This window comes from Zootoca vivipara, chromosome 1 (genome assembly GCF_965207765.1).
Source record: "Zootoca vivipara chromosome 1, rZooViv2.hap1.1, whole genome shotgun sequence".
Taxonomy (NCBI): Eukaryota; Metazoa; Chordata; class Lepidosauria; order Squamata; family Lacertidae; genus Zootoca; species Zootoca vivipara.
Genome location: NC_142582.1, coordinates 104,050,901 through 104,076,911, shown reverse-complemented (window position 1 = coordinate 104,076,911; position 26,011 = coordinate 104,050,901). Strand labels below are relative to the sequence as shown.

The window sequence follows — 26,011 nt, the reverse complement described above, 5'->3', positions numbered from 1 at the left end:
GCCCCTTTAACTTTAATCTCTGTCAAGGTCTTAACTGACAAACCAGCTGAAGCTGGAAAAAGGCACTCCTCCTAGTCACCAAAGCCATCTGAGTCTTTCAGTGAGAGTGCTGGATCCAGGAATAGTGCCACCCCTGCTCAAAGGACAGACCTGCTTTTCCCAGGTGAGTGCAACCCCATCTATAACAGGCCACCTCCCTACCTCATACCTGTGAATTCAGACCAATATCAGTGGTAGAAGGTGTAACTTCTAAAGCAGGGTCTCCCAAACTTTGGTCTCCAGCTGTTTTTAGACTACAACTCCCATCATCCCTAGCTAGCAGGATTAGTAGTCAGGGATGATGGGAACTGTACTCCAAAAACAGTTGGAGGCCCAAGTTTGGGAAACCCTGTTCTAAACCCATATGCTCTACCTTTAGAAAACAAAAAAACAGAGATACCTGTTTCATTGAAGAGTCAAAAGACCAAAAATTATTAAATTCATTTAATTTTTTTCACATTGCCTTTTGTTACAAGTTTTCTCTTCACATGCAATCATTTTCTATGAGACCAAAACAACGGGAGAGTTCTTACATGGTACAAATTTTTACATCTCCTAGATATGCAAATTAAAAATAATTTAGTTACTGCTGTACAATGAAAATCAATTTATTCACAGTTAGACCATTATTTACAGGGCACTCTCCTGAGAATTATCCTATTAAGCTTCAATTTGAGCAAATACTGTCAGTTAAGTAACAATAGCTACTTAACAGCAAATTATTGAGCTGAGGAAAAGGATAGAGCTAGTTCAAAATAGAGTCAAGTTTCTTCTTGTGATTCTTGAGGAGATGCAGAAGATGCAGTTGACGGATGTGTTAACTCAGCAGGCATTTCAGTTCTGCTCTCAGCTGGCAGTGGTGGGAAAAAACCAGCCCTTGGAGGCGGGTATTGAGAATAAGGCCTCATAGGAAATGGACCTCTCACTGTTCAAAGAGAATTATCAAAGCACGTTTGGGTTAGTATTCAGAATAGAGCTACTTTCTTACCGATTTGACAGTGAATACTCACAAACATGCACACATTAAAATCAACAGTAGCCGTAACGCATAAGCAAGAATAAAGGAAGACATGATGCCTATAACCATGGAAGATGTTTGCCTCCCAAGGTGAAGGGGGACCAAATGTTAATAGTTAATACTTCAATAATGCCCACTGAGGTATCCAGGAGCATCCATGTGCAAGTGGGACAGAATTTTCCTTGTACAACAGGATTCTCCTCACCTCTGCAGGCCCCACATGTGCCCAACGCTTGCTTTGGAGCACTGAGGGAATTCAGGGAAGGGAGCTGCAGGGGGAAGAAAAGAGAGGGAAGTCCTGTTGTGTAAGGGAAATACTGCTCATGTGATATGGGGTTCAACGACTATCTGTTGCAAAGGCCAACTTCATAAGGGAAGCTATGGCATCTAGACTGCCTAACTCATGGGCCCCTTTGCTGTGGAAGATTCTGCTAGCACTTGTCAGATGAAGAGAAGTAGAGTGGCACTTGGAGCAGTGAATTTCAAAATTTATTTATTCTACAAAATGTATATCCTGCCCTTCTAACACTTCTGCATCATTCAGTGTGGTTTACAATTAACCAGGAATGAAAACAGGCTCAGATGCTAAGAGCATTCTAAAATGAAAGTCTACCTTATAGAAATCATTTGTCCAGCAGCAACCATATAATAAAACTGGTGGTTGTTTCAATGCAATGTTTTAATCAATCATCACAAAGCAGTTAGAGGGCCCAAACGGGCCTCACCGGGTAAGGTATTTTACAACCTGGGTGCAGCCGCTGAGAAAGGCTTGTTAGGTTTTCTAGGAATAACCTACGAGGTAAAGTTTAATCATATCTTCCACTAAAAGTAGTTATTGATTTCCTCAACACCGCTTTGAACTTGGGGGAAATGTCCATTAAAAGTTATTGAGCACCACCAGCAAGTTAGCAAGACCCGTTCAGGCATTCACCTCCAACATAAAGAAGAGCTTTCCCCAACCTGATGCCTTCTAGGTATATATAGGACCAGAGTTGCACATGCTAGTCTCTTATCCCACCTCTCTGCTAGCTGCAGAACTTTACACACTGAGTGGGAAGGTCTGGAGGGGGAATCTTCATGTACTCAGCTGATTGCAGGAGATTCCCGTCCACGTGGAGGAGTCTATGTGAAGAGTCCTCCTTCCTACCTTCCCACTCAATGAAGCTGATGGGAACAGAGACACTGGGAGCAGGTTTGCTCTCTGGACTAACTTAACCCCATTAATTTCAGTGGAACCTGGGTGCAATTCACTTTTCCTGGGTTGTGCCTCAAGTTATTGCAGTTTTCAAACATTTCCCCATGAAATGCATTTTAGGGGGAGAAATAATGTAAGAGCAGCAAGAACATACTTGGCAGAAGAGGACGTGGCAGACCAGCAAAATCCCTTGGGAAATATTCTCGAGGTCCATATGCGCCAGGAGGCACTGGTGGAAAAGGAGGGCCTCTTCTCATGAAAGGCCCCCTTGGGTCCATTGGCATTAGAGGAGCTCGCAGTAAGGGCAGTGGCGGCGGCACAATTCCAGGCCCAAAGCCTCCATTGTCAGGTGCATGAGACTGATCCGAGGCATTGAGCGTATTCTGTGAGGAAAGGGAAGTAGGCAAGTTAATATTTAGAAAGAAGCTCGTGCCACTTTTTCAAGCCACTGAGAAACTTGTCAAAGCATGTAAGCTTGAAATGAAGCTATGATTTACAAGCTACAAAGAGGGCAGATCAAAGCAGAAGCCTAATCCAAACCAGGAATGTAGGCTAACAGGGCTGAGATGGTGCCAAACTCAAAGGCTACAAGTAGGAAGTTCATTAAAGCAAAACACAACATCACCCCTGCGCTGAAAAGCTAGTCCACTCATTTCCAACCTTTCTTTTCGGTCCTTTCATCTTTCTTGCTCTTTCAGGTTGTAAATAAATTCAGTCATGAAACTATTATTTTAGCTAACATGTCTTCTGTAATTGAAAATGCCCATAAGGTAATAAATAATGCTGCAGCAACATACTGTGTAAAATCAATTTAAAGAACTGTCAAATTCAGCAGAAACTTGGCAAACCTTTTTCGCACCAAATGGGATTCAGTAAGAAATTGATCTTCTCAATCTTTTGTCTGTTACTTACACCGTCATTGGGATGATCTCTTATTCCATTTCCACTTAAGTCTGTTCCTGAGTTATTCTCAGATGCTTGTCCATCTGGAAGTGGGGGGAAATACCCAACAAGCACTTTAGCAATAAGTAGTCCCAAAACAGCTTTCCTCCAAAGAAAAGATGGGCGTGGAAACGTATGTTTTTGCACATTTACTAAACAGAGGTGTTGACTGTATTGATACTTTTGTGCACTTCAAAAAACAAAACAAATAGTGCCATCCCCGCTCACAACCAGTTTGAACTATTGTTTTTCCTACTGAAGTTAAATGACAAGGCTGCTGTATAGATTTACTAGAGGATCATTTCAGGGAAGAAAATTTATCTTTTCAAAACAACCAGTGTGTAAACACCAAGGGCATTGTTTAAACGCTATGCTGGTTGTAGAGAACAAGGTCTGTTTCAAAGTCTAAATCAATGTTTTACTGATCTTAGGTCAAATGTTTTAGATGAAGGGCTTTTTTGCTTTTAGCAAGAATTCAGGTTATTTCCCCCCACATGTGACCACAGATGCTGAATGGAGATAAAGTAATGATTTGACTTATGGTAAGCAAAGCATAGCAGTCCAGTTAACATGGAGAAAGTGCAGACGTTTCTTAAACTTTATTGCTGCCCTTTTTCTTTTTTTTGTATCACAAACATGGATTACAGCTTGGTATTACAAACAGCAAAGAACATTAATTTCAAAATACCAAAGTCATTACTGGCACTCTTTGATATGCTACAAACAAGAGAACAGAAAGTGCTCTGGGTGTTTGGATTTCAAGCTCTTTGGGCTTTAGTTCTGAGCAAAAAAGGATTATTTACTGCTGCAGCCAAATTTGGTAATGAACTCCTTTATTTGGGTACTAAAAGAAAGCAGTTCCTACCTGCTTTATCAAATGAAGGCATGCTATAACTTCTTAGTTCTGCTGGTCCTGAAAGTCTTCCTGAGTTTGGATGACTGGAATAAAATCTTTCTGGTCTTCGAGGAAGAGATTGCTCATTATACAGCTGACCTACCATTCAATAAAAAGTGCAATTTATTCAGTAGATGTTATTAGAATTACACAATGGTGGCTTATTAACAACTTTATGTTTGTGTTATGGAATATACAAACTAAAGGACAAGGGGGCGATAGCTACCTAAACCTACTAGTTGATGGAAATCTCACATCTATCCCATTTATCAGGGTCAGTCAACTATACAATATGGTCTTGGAATCTTTAAGCAGATATCAGACTCATATATATCATACATGTGCTGCTATCCCTTAGGTACACCATCAAACACTTGAACCTAAAAAGCCCTGGTAATGATACCTCCAGAGGTCATAGCAGGGTCCAAAACAAAAGGGAGCTCAGCAGTATTTCATTTTGTAATTGCCATTAAAAAAGAAAATGTCAAAGAATGATGGGCTGTGTTTAGTTACCTGCAGGCAGGGGCATTATCCTGTGATCTCTATCCCATGGAGGTGACAAAGATCCAGTGTCAGAAGGTGGTCTGTGGGGATCAGATAACCTGTCAGAATGCAACTCTCCTCTTTCATTACTAACTTCATACATGCCAGCATTCCCCGGTCCTCTTGATCCTAATTGAACAAGTTACAATGGATTCAGTCACTTGAGACATCCGTCGTTGCAGTTTTCACCACGCACCAAACCACAATATCCCAATACATTGAAAGGTGGTAGAATAACACACATGGCTCCCTTGGTGAATTTCAGTCTTGTGCTCTTTTTCCAGGAGGGGTGCAACTGTTCAGTCAGTCAAAAGTAAAGTAAATACTAAGACAGCTGCTTTGAAAGAGGGTGGAAGGAACCCTGAAACAAAGTCTACATTATATTCTGATTCCTCTCACTGGGCAAAGGGAGGAAAAAGAGTGTTAAAGTCTTTTCATCAACCTCATCAGTGTTGGCAACATCTTGGCAGAGATTCCTCCTCTCTCAGAGCCCAATTCTGCTTAGCCTTCCTCAAGAAATTTGATCAACCCCATCAAATGCAATATTCTCCCCTCCCTTAAATCTCTAATATTTAAAGTAAGAAGACAGCTGAAAAAGATTAGAGAATTCCCCCCCCCTTTAGAAGAATAAATGAGAAAACACACTTTAAACCAGTAGGGCGATATTTTGAACTACTGTACACTAAAGCATTTTCATTTCTAATTAAAAGCTGTTGAGAAGCTTTTAAGGCTTGACACACTATCTGGCTCATAAGTATTGATTTATGTTGGTCTATCACCTATTTTGTTATACTTGTACTGGCTCTGAATTTATCTAAGTATAGTTGCACTTTCAAGTCAGCAAATTGTCTATTTCCTCCATCCTCTCCAACAAAAGCCAGAACAAAAAGAAACAGCTCCTGAGATTATTCACCACATGCTGTCAATACATATCAGTTAAAAACAAAACTCTTTTGTTTTTTCTGTTGAGATCAACAGCCTAAAATGCAAATAGACTCAAATATTCTTGCTACAATGATATAAAAGACCTACTCCTCCCTTCAAACTCCCTTTCTTGAATCTGAAATATGGCACTGGCTTCACTTTTAGTAGGTAGATGGATGAACAGTGTTGTTTTAAAAAATTAAGAGTAAAGTAGTTGTTTTTTAAAGCTTTTATTCTGTTTTTGTTTTGTGTTGGGCACCCATCTACTGTAATGAGCTGCAGAAACTAGGGGAAATACACTGTTCCACAAATGGATGGACAGCACTAGTGGAAGCATAGTTAGTTTCATGATTTTCACAAAAAGCTCTAGTAGGTGCTGTTAAGAATCCTTCCATGAGCAGAATACATCTTCCACGTGTAAAAGAGCATTTTTAGATCCAACACACTGGGTTTTGGAAAATAATGGTACTGTATACTACTACTTCCTGACCTATATGCTAGAGTGCATTTATATGGATAAATTAAGCTTACTCTTAACCGGGTTCTTTTTAGTATACTTTTACAGATAGATCCATTACCAAGAAAGGAGGGATAGACTAAGAGGAGAGAGAATCCGTGAAAGTTAAGTTTTCAAATTTAAGAATTGTACCTCTTCCTCCTCCTCCACCTGGAAGCACAGGTGAAAATCTTAAGGGACCCTCCAATAAGGTTGGAGGGGAAAGAAAAGCTCTTGTTTCAGATGAAGGTCTGCCCATTGGTGAGGGTCCATATGGGGAGTGCTCTGGAACAGTTAAAACAAAATACTAAAATTCACAGGTTAGAGTTAATGGGCTGACATATAGTTCATTTCTCACCTAGGTTTAAAACTAATTTGGGACAAAAGAAAAGTCAATCTCTTGACTTCATTATCAGTCATGGAATTAAAAAAAAGTCATTTTAAATAATTTTCAAATGTTCTACAGATTGTTAATAGGAACAAAAATTACAACGGGAATCAAAATACTATATGCTGTTGCTGCTACAGGTCAATGAAATAAAAATGATGCCTGCATGAATAAAGACCAGCTATGCTTTCATACATAAATGGAGTCACGGTCTCTTTACACTTCAACAAGATGCACATTTTAAAAAGTACTGTACCTCTGCCAAATGCCCTAACTGGCATATCAAGAGCATAAGGATCCTTTTCCAAACGATCAAATTTAAATTCTGCTTCTGTTAATCTAAAGGAAAGAAGAACATGTTAATAAACTAACTTCTTCCCTATTTTTTCCTAGTTGAAAAACTAACTGATGAAAAAGGTAAAAATCGTTAATGAAATAGGTTACAGGTATTAATTGTTAAATCAGAAAGTTAAATACGGAGTTTTGGAGTACACTGTCAGTAATACGCTGATGACAAACATCAGCCTGTGCATATAGATCAATTTTTATTTTTCAAGAAAACTCACATAACTGATCACTGATGTGACATAGTAACTGAACGGCGGCACATTATTCAGTAACAACAGTACATCAACAAAATCATGTTCTTCAGTGTGTACATTTTTATGCTTACTTTTGTCTACTGTATGCATTTTCTTCTCTTATATCACTGAGGTGCCTTTCAGCTGCCCGTGCTGCCAGCTTTAAAAATAAAAGTTCTTGTTAAATACTGCTATACCTTAAAGCACAAGAAATATTTCCAGTTGAAAGTTCACACATTGTTATCTCCTATCGTAGAACAGCAGTCTATTAGAAAGCTATGAAACAGCTTAAATGATACTAAAAGTGAAGTTCCCCTTCCCCCGTTGTGAGCAATGACCATAATGCAAGACTGCTTATTTCAATGCAATTTGCAGCTGCTGGACCACTGTGACTCCATCAAGGGTCTGGGTGTAAGCCTGCTTTTAAATATCCCGATCTTTCTTATTTGCTAGTGATTTGACCCAATGAGTACTAACAGACAAAGAAGCTATGGAATACTGATGGCGTTCTCTTTCCCATAAAAGTTGCGAGTTTAATTAGCATGCTCCTTCGATGGGAGTAGCTACTAAATGTCACCCTGTCTGACACCCACAACTTACAGAGACGGTGCTGTTGCGCTGGTGAAAACAAACTATGATTAGCCAACATGTTGCCCTCCATGTGGAAGTCTACAATATCCATCAGTCCATCAGTATGGCGAACAGGACTGGGATGATGGGCAGTGTAGTCTAACAACATCCAGAAGTGTGATGATGGCTACCCCAAGTCTAGCAGGATTAGTACAGGTCAAACTAATAGGAGAAATTCAATGTTGCGCTCTTCTGATCGTTCCATCAGGGCAAGCAGTTTGGCGTGCCAGATGGAACGATCCCCAGGAACCATTCCAGTTCTCCCACCTGCCACCCAAACCAATTTCAAGGGGTGCAGAGTCCCTGTGCAGGGGTGCTGCTGCTGGGCTTCACTAACTGAATCCCACCCAACGGTTGTTGAGCAAACCCTCAATTCTAGCTGGGACATTTTCCCTTCCCATCTGTTTTAGTGGCCCATGCCAATTCAAGCTCTGGAGGAAGCTATCATATGGAAAAGCCTTGGATTCCATTTGTGTGAATCTCTTGATAAAACTGGAGTGCCTTATAACAGGGGAAAGAGAGGGGTGGGGTTTATTTTTTTGTCATGTGTGAAAGATGGGTTTTGCAATCACATTTTGTTCTCCATTACTGCAAAGTTATCAGAGGACGGACTGTTTTATTCTTAGATAAGAGCTGCAAAACCAGCCAAAATATTTATTAAAATGGCATTGAAACAAGGCCAGAAGAGTGTTGCAAAATCAAACATTTTAAAATTGGCATTGGGTTTGGAAGGATTTATTTTTACAAGAAGGGATTTACTGTTACTGTTACTATAAAAAAAGATTCCATAAGACATAATTCAGAGGAAACTGGGCATAGCATTCATGAGCTCATATTGTATGGTCTTTTCCTGCCATAAGCTTGTACTTTTTGAGGTAAATTAGATTTATCCAGTGATTTTTTTTCTGGGAGGATGCAGGCGTACGCAAACTCCTAAACATTTTGTGAATCTTTGTAATTTGTCCATTTACTGTATTTACTTTTCCTGATTTGAACTATAAAATGGTGATTTTCTTGAGTCAAAATGAGAGTACCCCTAAACATTTCTTTAGGAAAAAAAACACTGGATTTACTCCATCTATTTTTTTACTGGTACTAATGAAAAGGAGTATTTTTATGGTCCTACAATTCTGAACCAAGGGGCATGGGAAGCTTCCCCCCCTTTCTCCATTCTTCCTCTTCCCTGAAAGAGTTCCTTCTGAAGTGCATTGCAGAGGGGCTTTTCTTCAAACACAACTTGAACTGTCACAAATTCTGCCACTGAACAGCACGCAGAGCCCTGCAGCTGATCCTACAACTGAGCAATAGCACTAGACTTTATCAGAGGAGATAGAATATACTTATTTAAAGAGAGCAAGCTTAAAAGGCCCTATAAAATATAATTAAAAAATGCTATTGGGGAGATAGTGGTCGGTAAATGAATAAGATAACAAACAGGGTGGGCTAGCAGCATCCAGGCGCACATATGGATTTATAGCCACTCACAGAAAACCTTCAAAACAACTTTTGTCAATTTACCCAGCATAATGGCTAAACTTGGGGAGTTCAAAGGAGCAATTTAACAGTTTCTTTGGGACAGCTGCAGAGCAAGGGGCAAATGAGTGTATTAGAAAGATCCAGGTGAATCTCTCAAAGGAAGCATACAAATATTTTAAAATAAAATAATAAAAATGCATTTGCCCCCTTTGAAAGCATCACACTTTTCAGAAAGGCTGGCAAGTTTTTAGCATTTGCAACTTACCCAGTTATCATGAGCTTTCTGCTCATGGGACTTAACCTGTTAAAAGAGAATTCCACATTAGTTCAGAGGTGCAGAACTCAAATCACAGTCTGAGGGGCAATATGCATTTTTTTATTCCAAAGAGCCACGCTAGCACATGTCTTGTGGGAAAGGATATGGCAATTTGCTTTCTCTCCACACCCACCTTCTATTAATCTCTCTCCTTTCCCCACTCCATAATGTTTATCTCTGTTGTGCCTCCATTCCACAGGTCTCTCTGCCTTCCTCAATACTGTTTTTCTTTCACATTGCCCTGCAGTGCTCTTGTGTGCTCACTCCTCCTCTCATTTCCCACCACATTTTTTCCTGCTGTTTCTTCTCTTATCTCCACTCCTTTCTTGCCAAGTTGATCAACAACAGCAAACAAGGGTTTTTTTAAAAAAACTTTCCCAGCATTTTACCCCAATGAAAGTGTCTCGGGCACAAGAGAGGAATGCCATCTGGACAGATACTAGCATGCCTCCGTTTCTCAGCTGCATGCCTCAAAAACCAAAGAGGAGGAAGAGGAAAGCGCATGCAATGACATAAGAATTCCCCCATCCCACTCCTATTCATGCTGAGCTTAGGTGGGCCTTAGATGTCTCCACAAGGAGTTGAGAGAGGGCTGGCAAATGATCTGCCATGCTTTTGATCAAATATAAACTAACATCTTGAGTGATTAAATACAAAACGCTGGCTGGGTTCACACGTGGTTTGAAGCTGGCTTATTTAGAAACTAAAACAGCTTGTTTTAAACCAGGATATGTGGTTTGTATGTAACGCTAAGCTATGACTCTTTAAACTCAGCAGAGGTACTCCTCCTGTAGACAGAAAATGGTGCCAAATGCAAAAAGGAACAAATCACAAACAGAAATTTCCCTTTGCTGCCGTGGCTCAAAGATGAGCCATGTCTGCAAAGGTAGAATGTTCCTTCACAGCCACTGCTTCAGTTGAAAAGCAGCACCTGTGAAGGAAGAAATGGGAGTTCACTTGATGTGCTTTTGTGTTGCATCACCTGATGTCATGGGCCATCATGGACTGACATATGAGCAACCCCATCCACCTATCAAAATGGCCCACAGAGGTGGGGAAGTTATGGATCTAGCCCACTGATACATTCCTCACCTGTGGTCAAAGTCAATAAGCCTTTAAAGGTGAGAGATGCTGCACAATTCATTTAAGATATATGTTATTAATAAAAATAATAACAACAAAGGCCTCAGTCTGCTATATACTTGTCTGGGAGCAAATTTAATTGAACTGAATTTTACTTCTGAGCAGTGCATTTTTTCTGGGGGGACGCAGGAGTATGCATACCCCTAAACATTTTGTGGATCTTTGTACTTTTGTCCATTTACTGTATTTATTTTCCCCAATTTGAACTACAAAATGGTGATTTTCTTGAGTCAAAATGAGAGTACCCCTAAACATTTTTAAAGAACATAGCATATGTACTAATTTAGAAAACAATATATATATAAATACCAGATTCTCATAAGAGTGAACTGTTTTTTTCAGTTCTTCTTCTAGTTCTTCTGCTCGTTGTCTGTAATGGAATTATACAATGATAATTTTGCACACCAGATATTATCACAACACCTTAAGAAACATTGAAAAGTATGTCATTTAAAAAAAAAGCAACAACCCCAAACCTAATCTAACTGGGAGCCCTACTGAAGCAGAAGGCAGAGCACCAGTTAGGCAAGAATAGATGGCCTTTGAAGCAGATTGGAACCTGCCTGAAAAACTATCCCCTTTTGTCAAGCTGCCTGCAAAATTCTGTTGTTGTGAAAGAGACAAAACTGGAATTGAATGGGGTCTCTTCCAATTGAAGCTTTGTAGCCTACATTGATTTACAAGGCCCTGTAAGGTTGGGGGAGGGTAGTAACCTGGCTGTGTCGAACCAAAGACAAATTGTTCCAGAAGCTCTGCAAATGTCATCTTGGTAGTCAAGATAACCCCACAATTAATTGGCAGTTGTAGCAATGAGCTCATATATGTTTATATTCACTTGTTTGGCTATAAGCTCATTTGCTTGCTTTGATGCTATCCTTATCTGTGGGCTTGGAGTGCTGGGCTCTGGGCCCAGAAAGGGCAACTATCTGTAAGATTTGGGCATTTGCCACCTATGCCCTCATTTGGTCAGGTGGAGTCATGGCCAAGAAATGTATGCTGCTTTGTCTATAAAGAATTTATGAATGTTTGTGTGGGTGCAGACAGCCATCTCCTTACTTCAATGTCAATCCCATAAAGGCTGGGAGCATAGCTGCCAAGTTTTCCCTTTTCTCGCGAGGAAGCCTATTCAGCATAAGGGAATTTCCCTTAAAAAAAGGGAGAACTGATTTGCTGTAAGTCTGCAGGCTGATTTGCTGTAAGTCTGCACCTTTCTTGTAATAAAGCACTAGAACTGACCATTCTGACGGTTTTGACACCCTTCTTTGGCATCTCTGCACCCAACCACTCCCACAAGCCCTTGTTTAGAACACTGATGCAGAAGAACTTCCTCCACTGATGCAGAAGGGACACTAGAATATCTAGCACCTTAAAAAAGGGATAACCTATCCACTCAATCTGGTGACTGTCAAGACCCACAAGCTCTGCAAAGCTACCTAAAAGCTGCCTGCCCCTTAGGGGAAGTTCTGGGTGGGTTCCGGAGAAGCATGAGCAGAACGCCAGTTACGTAACAGGGCTTTCCTGGCTCCTTAGGATGAAGGGATCCTCTAGAATTGAGGTGGGATGGGACACAGTGGGCTCCAACAGGAAGGAGGAAAGCAGCAAAATCTGGTGAATTGCCTTTCCACTCTAGGAAAATACATTCGAATCCGAGCCTCTGATAACCACTCTCTCCACCCAAAACACTATGAGAAGGGGCTTGAGTCAGTTGTGATTACTGTAATGGGACTTCACTGACTTGATTAGAGGTACTACTCCATATGACTCCTCTGATTTTTCAGAAGTTTCAAGATGCTAGTTCTCCACTGAATTTTCTTCATTCAACAGAGGAAAATACCAAATGAAATCCATAGTTACCGATAACGGTTCACTTCTTCAGCAGCATGACTGATTGTCTCATCAACTTTGGAAAGCTTTTCTTCTTTCTGTAAACGATCTTTTTCTTCTACAGTTAATTTCCTTTAAAAAATAAAATAAACAAAGACTTTCATTAGTTACAACTCAACTGTTTTCTAGTCATCTTAAGAAAACATCCACAAAAAGCTGAAGCTAATTTAAAAACAAACAAACACTGACACATACAGTAATTTCCATTTGCCCTAGTAGCCTGATCCTTAATTATATGCAGCATAAGCGACAATAAAAATGGTGTTAAGATCCTAAATAAATTCAGGTATCTGAAGTGTGCATGCACACAAAAGCTTATACTAAGGTGCTGCTGGACTATATATATATATATGTATATATATATGTCGATCGACTGCGTCAGACCAACATGGCTACCTACCTGAACCTGAAAAAGGATTTGTTAAGAACTTGCACATCTGCTAACAATAGTAACTGGGCCCCAAGAGAAATTTAGTACTGATGAAGTGCTAGCACCCCCATGATCAAAATGCTCAGGGGATCTTAAGATAAAAGAATGAAATCAAGGAAGAATCCAAACGAGGGAATGCTGCAGTTATGAGTGACTTCAACTAGCATCATACAGACTGACTACATATGTGTTCCAGTCCAGCCATGACAAAGCGGTAAATTATCTAGATATCCTAGATGACTGTGTCATGGAACTGACCAGAGGGATGGGAAACCTGGACTTTTATATTGAATAGTGCCCAGAACTTGGTACAAGATGTAAGTGTAGCAAGCCAGTTAAGAGAAGTAGCCATAGTGCTATTCAACCACACATACAGTACATGGAAATGGCCAATTGCCAAGAAAATCCAGCACAGTCACATTTGGCTTCCAAAGAGGAAACATCCCCAAAATGAGGGGATTGCAAGAAGAGTTTGGATTTGATATCCCGCTTTATCACTACTCTAAGGAGTCTCAAAGCGGCTCGCAATCTCCTTTCCCTTCCTCCCCCACAACAGACACCCTGTGAGGTGGGTGGGGCTGAGAGACTTCAGAGAAGTGTGACTAGCCCAAGGTCACCCAGCAGCTGCATGTGGAGGAGCGGGGACGCAAACTTGGTTCACCAGATTACAAGTCTACCGCTCCTAACCACTACACCACACTGGTCAAGAGGGTCACATCAACCCAAAACGTTTGGGAGTTGTTTAAAAACACAGTACTGTATTAGAAACCATATGAAGTACTAAGCGAATAGACCAAGAAGTGGCAGCAAGGTCCCAGTGCCAGGACAAGGTTATAATTGTTGAAGAAACATGGCAGGCTCAAGTTACGTATAACATCTTTTTTTCTGTTATCTAAACAAAGATCATGTATAGTGAAATACCATTCATCAAACAACAAATCAACCACTACCAATACCTGTGAAGGTTCATTTCATTTTCTTGATACAGTTCAGTCATGACTTTAAGCTTTTGCTGAAGCTTCTGAACTTCGCTTTCAAAGTGTGTATTTTCAGAATGCAATGTGATATGTTCCTTTTGCAGATTTTCAATGCGTTCTGTCACAATTAAGAGTTAATTACAATTAAGTGATATGTTAAACCCATATGATAAAGGAAACAAATATTGAAGACTGACTACAGTAGTCTAACGCTGAAAAGAAAAATGATTTCTGAAGGAGTTTGGAAGAGCCTTAAACCTCATTATGTCCCTGTACAATAACTCAAGTCACTTTGAAAAATGCTTGGAAATCCCACTAAAAGGATACATTTCCCCCCCCCTTTCACATGGATTTGTGGACCAAATTTTGTTTTTATTTCCTTCACAGGACAAATGTTTGGACCACATGGGCTGAGACGCAGACAGGAGGGAAATAAGGCACAGGACAGCTTTACCAGTGTTGAATAAAAGTCCTATTTAATACTACCTAATACCACACATGTCAGCATCAACAGTTTCCCAGCAAACAACCTCCGCATCTCAATCTACCAAGATAATGGCCATGTAATGCATAGAAATCCAGGTTTTGTGTTTTGTTTTTGGTGTCTTCTACTTCCTAATCAGGATCCAGGTTGGCCCAAGTTTGCTGCCTGAGACAGAACAGCTGTGCTGTCCCCCAACCCAACCCACTACCCAGTCAAAGTGCATAGTATGCACAGCTGAGCAAGTTATTCTGGAAAAAACCCAGAAACACCTCTCCCAGCTCCCTGACATTAAAAATGCAATAATGATATGACATCCAAAATTAATTGTCTGAGGCAGTTGCCTCAAATTTCCGTGGGTTGTCCCTTAGTGTTTCCTTAGCCACACATTTCCACCGGTCACTCACCTCACACCTCAATCCCCAGTAACTTCAAGGCAGGGTTGGGAGAGCCCCCTGTCTGAAATCCTGGAGAGCTGCTGCCAGTCAATGTAGACAGTGCTCAGCTAGATGGACCAATGATCTGACTCAGTGTAAGTCTGCTTCCTATGGCTTTCCCCACCAGGCCACCTGGCATGTTTAAGTCATGGGAAGCAGCAGTGCTTTTTGAATGGAAGGCTAGCCAGTATTTGGCTCCAATCTGCAGTAGCCACCGGCCAAGTTAAATTACCCAAAATGCAACGTCTGACACAATGTTGGCTTGAGCATTCCATTTTGGGTAATCTAACATGGAAGATGGCAACTGCAATTAAGAGCTAAGTTTGGTTCCCATGCTACAGCAGCACCAGGAACACTAATAACACACTTCTGGGGTCCTCCTGGCAGAGGAGGTGTGAGTGTGTGTAGTAAGTGAGTGGTAAGTGAGTGTGTGGCAGCAGCAGCAAAGTCTGACCCTGGGCCTGTACCACACTCTGCCTAATGGTAGGGTTGCCTCTGTCACAAACTCCCCTCAACAAGATTCAACCCCTTTCATTGTCTCTGGAAGGGTTTATTCTTTCTGAAGGGGGTGGGGTGGGGGGATAGAACAGACAGCAAATTTACATGGCTGCTTTCGCTTCTATACAGTATGCAACCTGCTTCAATATTTACAAATCTCTCATCTCTACAGTTTGGCAGTCTCTGAAAGTGGAACAATACCCATAACCATTATTTACCCATTCAGAGATCACACCAAGCCATAGAAAATCCCTTCCTGAGGCACTCCATGAAGGATACTGCATCATAAATTCTTCATTTTAATATTTATTTCCAAGATACCTTGGACCCTGATCAATAAGAGATTTCTAATTATCTTCACAGCTTCATTCAGTTAAAAGTAAAGATTTTCCTTAAAACCTTAATTAATAGAAAACAGCTTTCTTCTTCCTTTTTTTTTAAAAAAAAACCTCCATTGAAATCAAGAATTCATCATTACCTGCAAGTTGCTCTTTTGCTTTGTTTTCATCCGTTAGCTTTGAACACATTTGATTTATTTCTGATTCCATAGATTTTAGACAAGCATTTAGCTATATCAAAGAAAAAAGATACATTATTTCAAATCATAATTGCAAAAGAAGCTACTGATGTACATTTGCACTCCTAAAACAAATCTTTATCTAGTTCTTGATCACTTTCTGGCTGCAATGCTTATTTATGTATTTGATTTTTCCCCCACCCCACCATTCCTCCAAAGCACAACAGAAACTGTTTTCACATAGTATATCATTAAAACAGCCATTTAAAATAAATGGAACGATAACATCACTACATTACACCAATAATATATCACAGCAAAAACAGTAGGTACCTAAAGGGAGGTTGTTCACCCATTGTAAAACAAAATCACGTGCCAGGGCAAAGCCAGGCAGCATTCTAATAATACTTTCTATACTTGTCCTGCACCCACCTAGCCAAAGAAGGTGATTGGTTGATGCTTACTTCTTTAATGACAAACGTACACACTTCCAGCAGCTCCTAAGTTGCACAGGATACACATGCACACAAGCTTTTAGTGCCCAATTAGTTCGCCTTAACTTTTCCAGGTTCCTGCCCTGTGGAGCAGTTAAAGCAACACTAGGACCAACTCCCCCCCCCCCGAATTATGTACCCTCATCTTATGGGAGTGCACACACGCAACCACAGACTTCTCCTGCTCTTCCCTCTTCAAGCACCTCCTGGTTCTAAAAAACAGTGGAGCAGGGGATGGCCGGGATTGGATTGGCCTGCCCCTTGCGTGAACAGACTTTCTCCGCTTCCAAAGTGTCCTGCGCCCCCACTTCTGTCTCTGATTCGTCCAACCCTTGCTTTAAATTTTTTCCCCAAAAAAGTTTTTATAAACCAGTAAAGAAAATAATCACAGTATTAGTGTATTACCTTCGCAGCATGAATCAACTTCTTTACAGTTCGTTTTTCCTGATCATCTGGTTTAAGGGAAATGAAGAGAAGGTGTAAAAAACCAACAAATCACAGAAAACTTTTTCTTTTGTTATTTATTTATAAAACACAGTATTGCTTTTTAAGTGGGAAAGATTTCTTTTGCCCAATTTTTAAAAACAGTTGTATTATTTGTAAGAAGCAGTGAGTTCAAGAGGGAGGGGATAGGGACATTATTCATCTAACAATGCTTTACAGAAGCAGTTTTTTCGAAATGCGTTTGAAATGTGTAATCAATCCAATGAGAGAATTACCGTACACTCCTCAGGCTTAAGTTCATTGACCTTTTCATGTGGGCTGCTTATCCTCAGGCTAAGGACAAGAATGAGTAGTGGTTGTCAGACCAGTTTGTGCTTTGGCAAGTTATCCTGGGGTTAGTGTCTCAACAACTTGGATTGTGTTTTTCTACGTTTTTTGTTTTTTAACTTCAGAGGTTACATTGAGCAGTAGGCTGCAGCACAGAGAAATCTAGCATATGTCAACATAAAGCTTTGGTGAAAATCCACTTTATGCACTGAATGCAATAGGCTATTGCCTATTAACACCTATGCCATAGATTTTGTTTAATCCCTTGTACGTAGTTGATTCACACATATTAAGAAGGAGAACAGGCGGCAATTCTAGAATTTGAAAACGAAATCATTTCTCTTTTCTTTCCCTTTCCGTAGGAAATGAATAATGATTTACCTAAGTGCTCCCCATTTTCTGTTTCAGTCTTTATATCATTATCCCAATGGTTGTCTTCAGCAGCAGTATGTTCATCTAATGTAAAGCTCCAGTCTTTCATCTTCAACAAGCTCTCTGTCAGTGACTATACCATATTTATAAAACAAGATCCACAAATGAGTCCTTGGCTCTTCACAAAACAATTTATGATTTATCATTTCATATATATTCAATAAACGTATTGAATGTTTAACAGTATTTTCATATCGAGTGTTTTACAGGAATAGCTCCTGTTCCATGTGGACTACTTCTAAGAGAAAAACTTTTACAACAGCATGCATTACTGTGGTAGCTAGACCTCTTGCAAACTCAATACAAGTAGAATTCCAGAACCCCCAGTAAAGTTGCAGGCAGGTTTTTCTCTCTATCCAGCACTGCAGATCTGTATGTGACCACTAGCTTCCTTGGTCTCTGAAAAAGTCACCTGAACCTCCACTAAAGCTATTTGGAAATTGCCCTTTGAGGAATTTGGAAGGACGTGGATAGATGCCTAAAGAAATCAGTGGAATATTATGGCCCTAGTTTTCTGCCTAGGCCTTTTCTCCCATTCACTTACACAATTGGAATGCTTGATATGAGAGGAGGGAAGACTCCAAAAAGTTTAAGCAGATAACCCTACATACAGCTCAGCCAATTAAAAAGGGCTTAGCAACTTGCCAAACATACCAGAGTCTACCATGCTCCCTCCTAGAGCTTTGCACCAGTGACTCCCATAGGAATCAATGAAGCTACAAGGCAACCACAGTTCCAAGCAGTGTTATCAATGCTTGAGGGAAGCATCTGTATCTCTCCAAATATTCCCAAAGGAAGGAGTGGAAGCTGTTGTTGAGTGGCAGGATTTAGAAGCTCACCAAGCAATACTTGGGGGGGGAATTATATACATAATAAAATTGGTTCTCTTGCAACTCCTGGAATTTCTCCTTTCTCTCTCTCTCTCTCTCCTCTAGAATTCAAGAACCCTCCCTGCTGTTTTAAAATGTGATGCAGTCTTCCCATGATAGAGCCCCAAAATAAGTAACAAATTTCCTCCTGTGTGCCAGGTGATATTAGGCATGCCCAGAATTCACACATGCCATATGAATAAAGTAAAGCAAGAGCCACATAGTGTAGTGCTTTAGAGCAGTGTTTCTCAACCTTTTTTGGGCCACGGCACACTTGTTCCGTGAAAAAAATCACGAGGCACACCACCATTAAAAAAGTTTAAAAAATTAACTCTGTGCCGCCCTATATTAAGAAACACTTGCCAAATATTGCTTTTTGGCGGGTCAGTGATGTGTATTGGCGGCCGCCAGGCTCGTTTGCACTGAGCTTTGGGGAAGAGGAGGAGAAATATTGCTTTCCGGCGGGGTAGTGATTGTTATTGGCGGCCGCCAGGCACGTGACAATGCAAATCACCCTTCTCGTCGCCGCACGTCGCGGCACAACAGCCAGCGTCTCGCGGCACACTAGTGTGCCGCGGAACAGCGGTTGAGAAACACTGCTTTAGAGTGTTAGACTAAGACCTGGGAAACCAGGTTTCAAACCCCCATTCGGTCATGAAAGTCACTAAGTGACCTTGGGCTGGTCACTGCCTTTCAGCCTAAACTACTTCACAGGGTTGTTGTAGGAGAACCATCCTTTGAGAAAAAAGTTGGAATATAAATATAATAAATAAATCTTTATTTTTACCTTGGCTTGACTTTCTTTATTTTTAAGAGTCTCCTCCATACTTGCTTTTGAGGTTTCAAACATTTTTGCTTGCTCATTTAACTCACTTAATTGTTCACTCTGTCCTTCAGCTTCTTTTAAGAGCTGGAAACAAAAGTTAAAAAGTTCAGTACTTAATTTATACCAACCAGTTATTAGAATTTCATAATATTGAATTCTAAAAGGTCTGGCCTAAATTCTTAACATTACATACAGCAAAATTCATTGAGCTGAATATTTTATATTTTAACTGACATTTCATATGTTCTAATTTTTGACAGCTGTTCTTTTGCTTTACATGAAAATTAAAATCATGTTTATTGAACTTTTTCAGTTTTAAAAAAGCATGGAAATATATAAGGTTGCATCCAATTGTGTCTTGCACACTAATATAAGACTTTTTGATCCGACAGAACCTTCCATCAGTGGAACACGAAGAGAGGCAATTTTTCAAACCTGCCCTGCGAAATCTGCTTCAGAACAGTTGGGTGCCGGGAAGCCCTTAGAATAGTGTAAGAGGGCAGAAGGGGTCTGCAGGGAGGAGGGGAAATCAACAAAATTGCCTTCCTTCCCATTCTGCTGATGAAAGGCTCTACTGGAGCAAAGAACTTCCCATCAGCTTGAGACACACAACACGACATAACCCAGAATGTTCTGGCCAATATGGAGCTAGAGATTTAAAGCATAAAACCTGACTACGTGGAACAAGTCCAGCTTTCATGTTACCAGTATGCAACCCAAGCCTATGATTAATCATCCCCAAGCTGGAAATATGAGGTGGATGCAATCAGCAGCGAGACAAGTATTAAAAGCTGACTGAGATAGTAGCTCAGAAATACTCTCCTGACATTGTCCCAGGCACATCAATCTAGAAAAGCCTCTATAGGGAAGTCAAAGAGAAAGAGGAGAGTTCTGAAGGAAACACACCCTCCAAGACCAAAGAGCATCCAACCTCTCTGATGGCAAGGAAGCAATTGAACCACCCACCCACCCCGCCGAAGGGCCTGAGTCTTAATAAATGCACTGAAATGCCAAACAGCTCGAAACATCAAACCACTCACAGAATTTGCAACTGATTTACCCCATGGAAGGCAAAGTCACAAAAATTATAGCAGTCTGTGGACTATCACACTTTCCTTTAGCTTTCCCTCTAACTTTAATTAAACTACATAATAATTTAAACCAGAGCCTTAACAATATTTAAAATCATATTCTAAAGTGAGGATACAATGTTCCTTAAAGGTACTCTATAAAACTACACAGTGTAAATAATATACCTGTTTTTCACTTTCATGAAGTTGGTTGTTTTCAGCTATTGCATCTTGGACAGATGTTTTCAACCTCTCTCTGTTGATCTCATATACTTTTAATGTGGACTTGGCCTAAGTGAAATAAAGCACAGTGAAGCTGCTAATACAAGTATATACAAAATACATAGAATCGAATTTACATTTTCGGTTATTTCTATCCATTCCTTTAGTATGTGCTCCTAATCTGTAGAGATGTTCTGTTGGTTGACTTTAGGCATTAGCCTTTACAATCCAATCTTAATACCATATCATAACATTATGTTCCATAGAGTGATACTCACTAAGATATATATCTCTGTTCCCTCATCCACAGTATAACTATGTTCACAGAACCCACCTGTCCCCTGCCAAACACATGATGCTCTCCAAAATAAACAACAGGTACGAACTTTTCTGCTCACCTTGCAATCCTGTGAATCTGGGACAGAGATGCATGCAATCCCAGCATCCCACCTTCAGCAGCAGGAAATTATATACAGTATATCATAGGCATTTGATCTGTGCACCAAAAACCTCTCAATGGTCTGGGGTTCTAAAGCTGTGAGTCATTCATTTAACGCTGCATGCTGATTTTTGAAAGATGTTTTAATGAAAAATAAAATAAGCAAGCAGGGCTTTCTCCACTGACATGACAATACACAGTTCCACCTGTCAAACAGCACTAGTGACCCTGTGTGTACACCCTGTGTTCTAAGTGACAACAATGGAACCTGGTTGCCAATGGCACAGCAGCAGCTTGTGCCCCCCCCCCCAAACACACACACATTGACATCACTGCTGCATAACTGCTCTGGAGAGTGTACAAGGCAAAAGATAACTTTGGCTTACATTATTTGCAATGCTGAAATACAGTAAATCAAAAGTCCTGAATTCTCCTCCTAGAATGCCAAATTACTGCAGAAAAAGGCAAACCACCTTTAATGGCAAGTCAAGAGGAATTCAATTTGTTTACAAGAAACAAATGTCTAAACAGAGGAGACATAAAGAACTTAAGTTCAAGACTAATGAAAAATGTTGACAGTGAGGTCCAAGATTTTGCTGTAGTGCATGATGAAACATTTACATTAATATCTAAAGATTGGCTTACTTCAGCTACTTGCATTTGAATAGACTTTGCTTCATTTTCTAAGGATTCCATTCTTCTCTGTATTTCAATCAACTACAAAAACAGTAAAATAAATTTATATAAAATACTCTGGTTGATACTGCCTTGTCAAAATAACTGTAAACAAACACTGTATTGAATTAGATTTAAATACTGTATTTCTCAAGGGATCACCTGCAACCATTTTATTTTCAGCTCTCATTGACAGGATACTATATAGCTTGCAATAAAAGAGAAGTGACTCTCTTTGACTTAATCCAGCCAGGCTGCAAAGGAAGAGTTGGGAGTGCATTCTAAGTGTTGTCACAATTCTTTCTTTGAAATTGACAAGTGCACAGCCCCTCCCATCTGTCAAAGTGCCCATGTGGCTATGGGGGTATTTCCCCACCCCCAGCCCTGTTCCCCACCCGTTATAAAATATGCTTTATGCTGGATGCGGCCCACACAAGCCAATTGTGCAGCCCCCGACGCAGCCCGCTCTTACTGGCGCGCCGCAATGCGGTTGCCCATCTCCGGGTCGGCGCGGTACCAGAAATAGCTTGTGCGCACGCCGGAGGGCGGGGGAACGTGCTCCCATACGCACGCGCACAAGCTATTTCTGGTGCCGCGCCGCCCCGGAAATGCACTGGAAATGACATCTGCACATGCGCAGAAGCCATTTCCGGCACTGCGCTGCGCCAAAAAAGCAAGTGTGCGCGCGTATGGGAGCGCGTACCCCCGCCCTCCGGCCCGCCACGCAATAGGTGCCAGAGGAACCGGCCCAAAGCCAGGTAAGTTTGGGGACCCCTGCTTTAGAAAGTTGATTAAATAACTTCCAAAAGTCAACTGGCTCTATCTATTGTGCCCCAAAGGTAAATGTCTCATTCTCTATGAAGGTATTCTATGCACATTTGTAAAGAAAACATTCAATTCTATTAGCTTTGTAATAATGTTTTCATATTGAAAGATCTTCTACTCTTATAAATTCATCTAAACAAACAACACTGGCACAGGGAAACAGGAAGTTCGATTAACTGTAGTCCATGTATGTTTCTCACAGAATGCTGAATTAAATACATGGGAGAAAAGTCCCACTGAATTCAACTGGACTTTTTCTGATGTTCAGGAATGTACAGTTCAGGAATGTACAGTTAATTAAAATGGCAATAATTCATCCTTGGATGAGCAAAACACACAGAGAGAGTTAAGATGCAGACATAGATAGCTGCATTTCAAGAACCAACATTGGGTTCAGGGGTTGCAAATACGGTGGTACATGTGCAGTCTACAGTCTTCCTTGGAACCCACAGGGCTCCCACCCCGCTGCTGAAATTAGGCTTGAAAGAAGCATTCTATTGCAGCCAAAATAGGCTGCAGTGTGCACTTGTTTGCAATGGGATGCCCACTGCAGTTTCTCCGGTTTACAAATGTGTCCTTGGAACCAAAAATGTTGGCAACCCTTGCTGTACATAATTAAATTCAAATAGTGCTGCCTCCAGGACACACTGAAAAATTGTGGACCAGTCTGATAAGGAAAAAATACATTGAATGTATTTGGAATATGAAGTACACAGTGTTTTTGATCAAAAGCCACAGGAACAATTGACCTTCAATGACTTAATGTTATTCTTTAAAAAAAACAACCTAAAAAGCAAATAGAGAGGAGGAGATGAGGGCAGGACATTCTAATTTTAATGCAGATAAATTACACTATCTGATTTCTCTTTGAAGGCCAAACTTTCTCCCTGAGAAAGACTGCTTTGAACAAAAGACATACCAAGTCATCCTGCTCTGATCGTTTGGACTTCTCTTCTTTAACTTCTTTTTCTAAACATTCTATGTCACTCTTGAGTGCAGAGTTCGAGCTGCTCAGTTCTTCATATGCTGCCTAAAATAATCAAGTTTTGAAAGATAACATGAAGACATTTATAATAAGGTTAATCTAGAATGAAGTAGTAGCTATTGAGCACTTTTAACTTTTAATTATGTATTGTAGAAACATTAAGAGCAGCTCCACAGACAAAGTTACATTGGATGTATTCATTATATTTAATTTTAATACACTAAAAATTAAATGCCTAGGTTAAGGATGTACAAAATCAAATTATTCAACCTGCATAAGTCATGCAAATTAAAGTTAGCACAATCTACTTCATTTTACATACTTGATTCTACTTCTGCCAGCCTTGCATGGATAAAAGAGCCTATGCAGAGTATGACATCCCACATTTTCTACATTTTGTTGAGCTTATCTGCAGATAGGGTTAAAAGCCTTTAAAAATGAAATGTGGGATTACCAAAATTCCGGATTCTGCACTTGTACAGTAAAATCCTAACTTAATGCCTTGTGACTGGACAAAATAGCCCCCAAAAAGCAGTGAGTTAGTATACGTACACATCATAAACAACAACATAAACCTATCTAGTGCTGCAGTTCAATGCTTACTTATTTGAAAGTGAGCCGTACTGACTTACACAGTGGGAATTCTGAACAAACATGCACAGGATCAGGTGGTAAAGAACATTCTAGTTTATAAAATATATTTTACAGATGCTCATTCATTTATGTTCCTTCAAATGTGGAATTATGATGAAGATGATTAGCAGGATTAGAAACTGTATTATTTTTTAATGTTCAATTTTTATTCTTTTTCCTATATTGATTCCTTTTTGTTGTTGTTTTTAAGCCAAATAGAGACTTATATTAAAATATGAAGTGATATATAAATAAAGTGAATTATAAATAAAGTGATATATAAATAAAGTGAATTATAAAGTACTTTTCCCAGTTCAACTTTTACCTTCATGCTTGATGTACTGACTGACCCTTGCAGAAGACTGGAATCTTTTAGGAAGTTTTCTAACTCTTCATACTAAAATGAAAATTCCGTATTAAAATTGAAATAATAAAGGAAATCAGACAACCTATGGCTGTGCTCCTCAAACTGCTCTGCTACCAAAAGTTCCACACATTTCAGCTTTATAATTAACAGACTTGTCAAGAACTAGGCTAAACAGGGTGTTCAAATTAGTAGTATGTGAGCCCAGAGAGTGACAATTCCTAGCAGAATTCTCAGGAAAACAAGGTTCTATAAGCCAGGGGTTGCCAAACTGCAGTGCATGGACCATCAGTGGTCTGTGACATGTCTATAAAAAAATCCTACAGCACCTAGCACAGTGCATTATCATTGCTACCACAGACAGAAAAATAATTAAGTGGTTTGCCAAGACCCTCTGCAATTTTCAAGTGGTCCATGGAGGGGAAGTTTGGGGAGCACTGACTTGGTACCAATGAACTCTTTTTTCTTAGCATGGTTATCACCCTTTTGCAGTGGGTGATCTAGGTATCTTTGCACATTATAGCATTTCTATTGCAGGCATATTGCATGGTTAATGGTTTCAGAACAAGCCTGGATATTAAGTCAGTTTCCACTATGGCTCACTATCTTGACTTGCTCCATAAAAATTAGCCAACAATTATTTTCCTGGTTCAGACTAAACGGGAAACTTGGTTAAAAGAAAGCTTTCTGGTTGGTTGGTTGGTTTTCTCACTCGTACAAAGGAAGGAGCAAAGCAGGTGTGTGTGTAGCCAAAATACTCGTTCATCATCTGAATGCAGCTCCTATGTAACGAGGTTGTGCAAGTGCATTGGAATAAGAAATGGTAATTGAAGGGACACACACATTTATTAAGCCAAATTGATATAAAATAAAATAAAATATGGAAGTCTATATTCTATTACAGTATTTAAAAAATTTGGGCAGAAGCAATAACTCTAAGCATTTAAGCTTTGAAGGGAAACAGTAACCATTACCTCTTTTTTGCAGAGACTGAGTTTTTCCAGTACTTTACATTTGTCTTCAACTAGTTCAGCAACTTTACTGGCAAGCTGTTTCTCTCTTCCTAAAAAGAGGAAGAGCTATATGTGGTAACCTTTAACGGAGAGAAAACGGTTTCAACTCAATTCTGCAGCTAAACTCAACTCACAGACAAAAATTTGAACTTACCTACATAAAGTCTACTTCTAATCTGCAAAAGAAGAGCAAATATTGCAGTTTGTTTACAGCATAGATGGGATTGAGGCTCAGTTTTCCATATTCAGGGAAATTTAGAGTAGCATAGTCAACAAAGTAGATTCCCAGTGCCAGAGCAAACATAACATTAGGGCTCTCTTAAAATCAATTAAAAGATCAAAAATAGGCAAGCAGCTTGCAGAATCACACACTTCCTCCCCACAATTCCCCTTTAATCACAGTTAAATGATACATCGCCTGATAATAACAACGCTTAAATCTAACTTCATTCGCCACATAAACAGGATTTTCAGAATATGGAGCTGGTTCATAATTCTGCATGGGGAACTAAATTAGCCTTAACAGACTGCTAATGTTATTGCAGTCGTGTATCTTAACTGGGGATAAACAAGACTGCTCTCA

At 40.0% G+C, this 26,011-nt stretch overlaps 1 protein-coding gene across 7 annotated transcripts in view; it reads right to left on the bottom strand.

Annotated features, from left to right (window-relative positions):
- Positions 1–468: 468 nt before the first annotated feature.
- MIA2 (MIA SH3 domain ER export factor 2) overlaps positions 469–26,011 on the bottom strand; it is a 46,127-nt gene continuing 20,584 nt past the window's right edge. For 3 of the 7 annotated variants that reach the window (XM_060272775.2, XM_060272771.2, XM_035108826.3), the window contains 22 exons: positions 25,583–25,604; positions 25,390–25,478; positions 24,377–24,448; positions 23,353–23,463; positions 21,579–21,650; positions 20,459–20,563; positions 19,164–19,286; positions 17,457–17,580; positions 16,710–16,756; positions 15,772–15,862; positions 13,857–13,995; positions 12,441–12,542; positions 10,896–10,956; positions 9,393–9,428; positions 7,114–7,181; positions 6,697–6,779; positions 6,206–6,337; positions 4,603–4,761; positions 4,060–4,188; positions 3,165–3,238; positions 2,407–2,635; positions 469–964 (listed from right to left, as the gene is read on the bottom strand). In XM_060272775.2, the coding sequence (XP_060128758.1) occupies positions 801–964; positions 2,407–2,635; positions 3,165–3,238; positions 4,060–4,188; positions 4,603–4,761; positions 6,206–6,337; positions 6,697–6,779; positions 7,114–7,181; positions 9,393–9,428; positions 10,896–10,956; positions 12,441–12,542; positions 13,857–13,995; positions 15,772–15,862; positions 16,710–16,756; positions 17,457–17,580; positions 19,164–19,286; positions 20,459–20,563; positions 21,579–21,650; positions 23,353–23,463; positions 24,377–24,448; positions 25,390–25,478; positions 25,583–25,604 (2,232 nt within the window). In that variant the 3' untranslated portion in view covers positions 469–800. Of the gene's footprint in view, positions 965–2,406; positions 2,636–3,164; positions 3,239–4,059; positions 4,189–4,602; positions 4,762–6,205; positions 6,338–6,696; positions 6,780–7,113; positions 7,182–9,392; positions 9,429–10,895; positions 10,957–12,440; positions 12,543–13,856; positions 13,996–15,771; positions 15,863–16,709; positions 16,757–17,456; positions 17,581–19,163; positions 19,287–20,458; positions 20,564–21,578; positions 21,651–23,352; positions 23,464–24,376; positions 24,449–25,389; positions 25,509–25,582; positions 25,605–26,011 lie in introns of those variants that run through there. The other 4 variants (XM_060272768.2, XR_015950551.1, XR_015950552.1 and 1 more) reach the window with 4 other exon arrangements.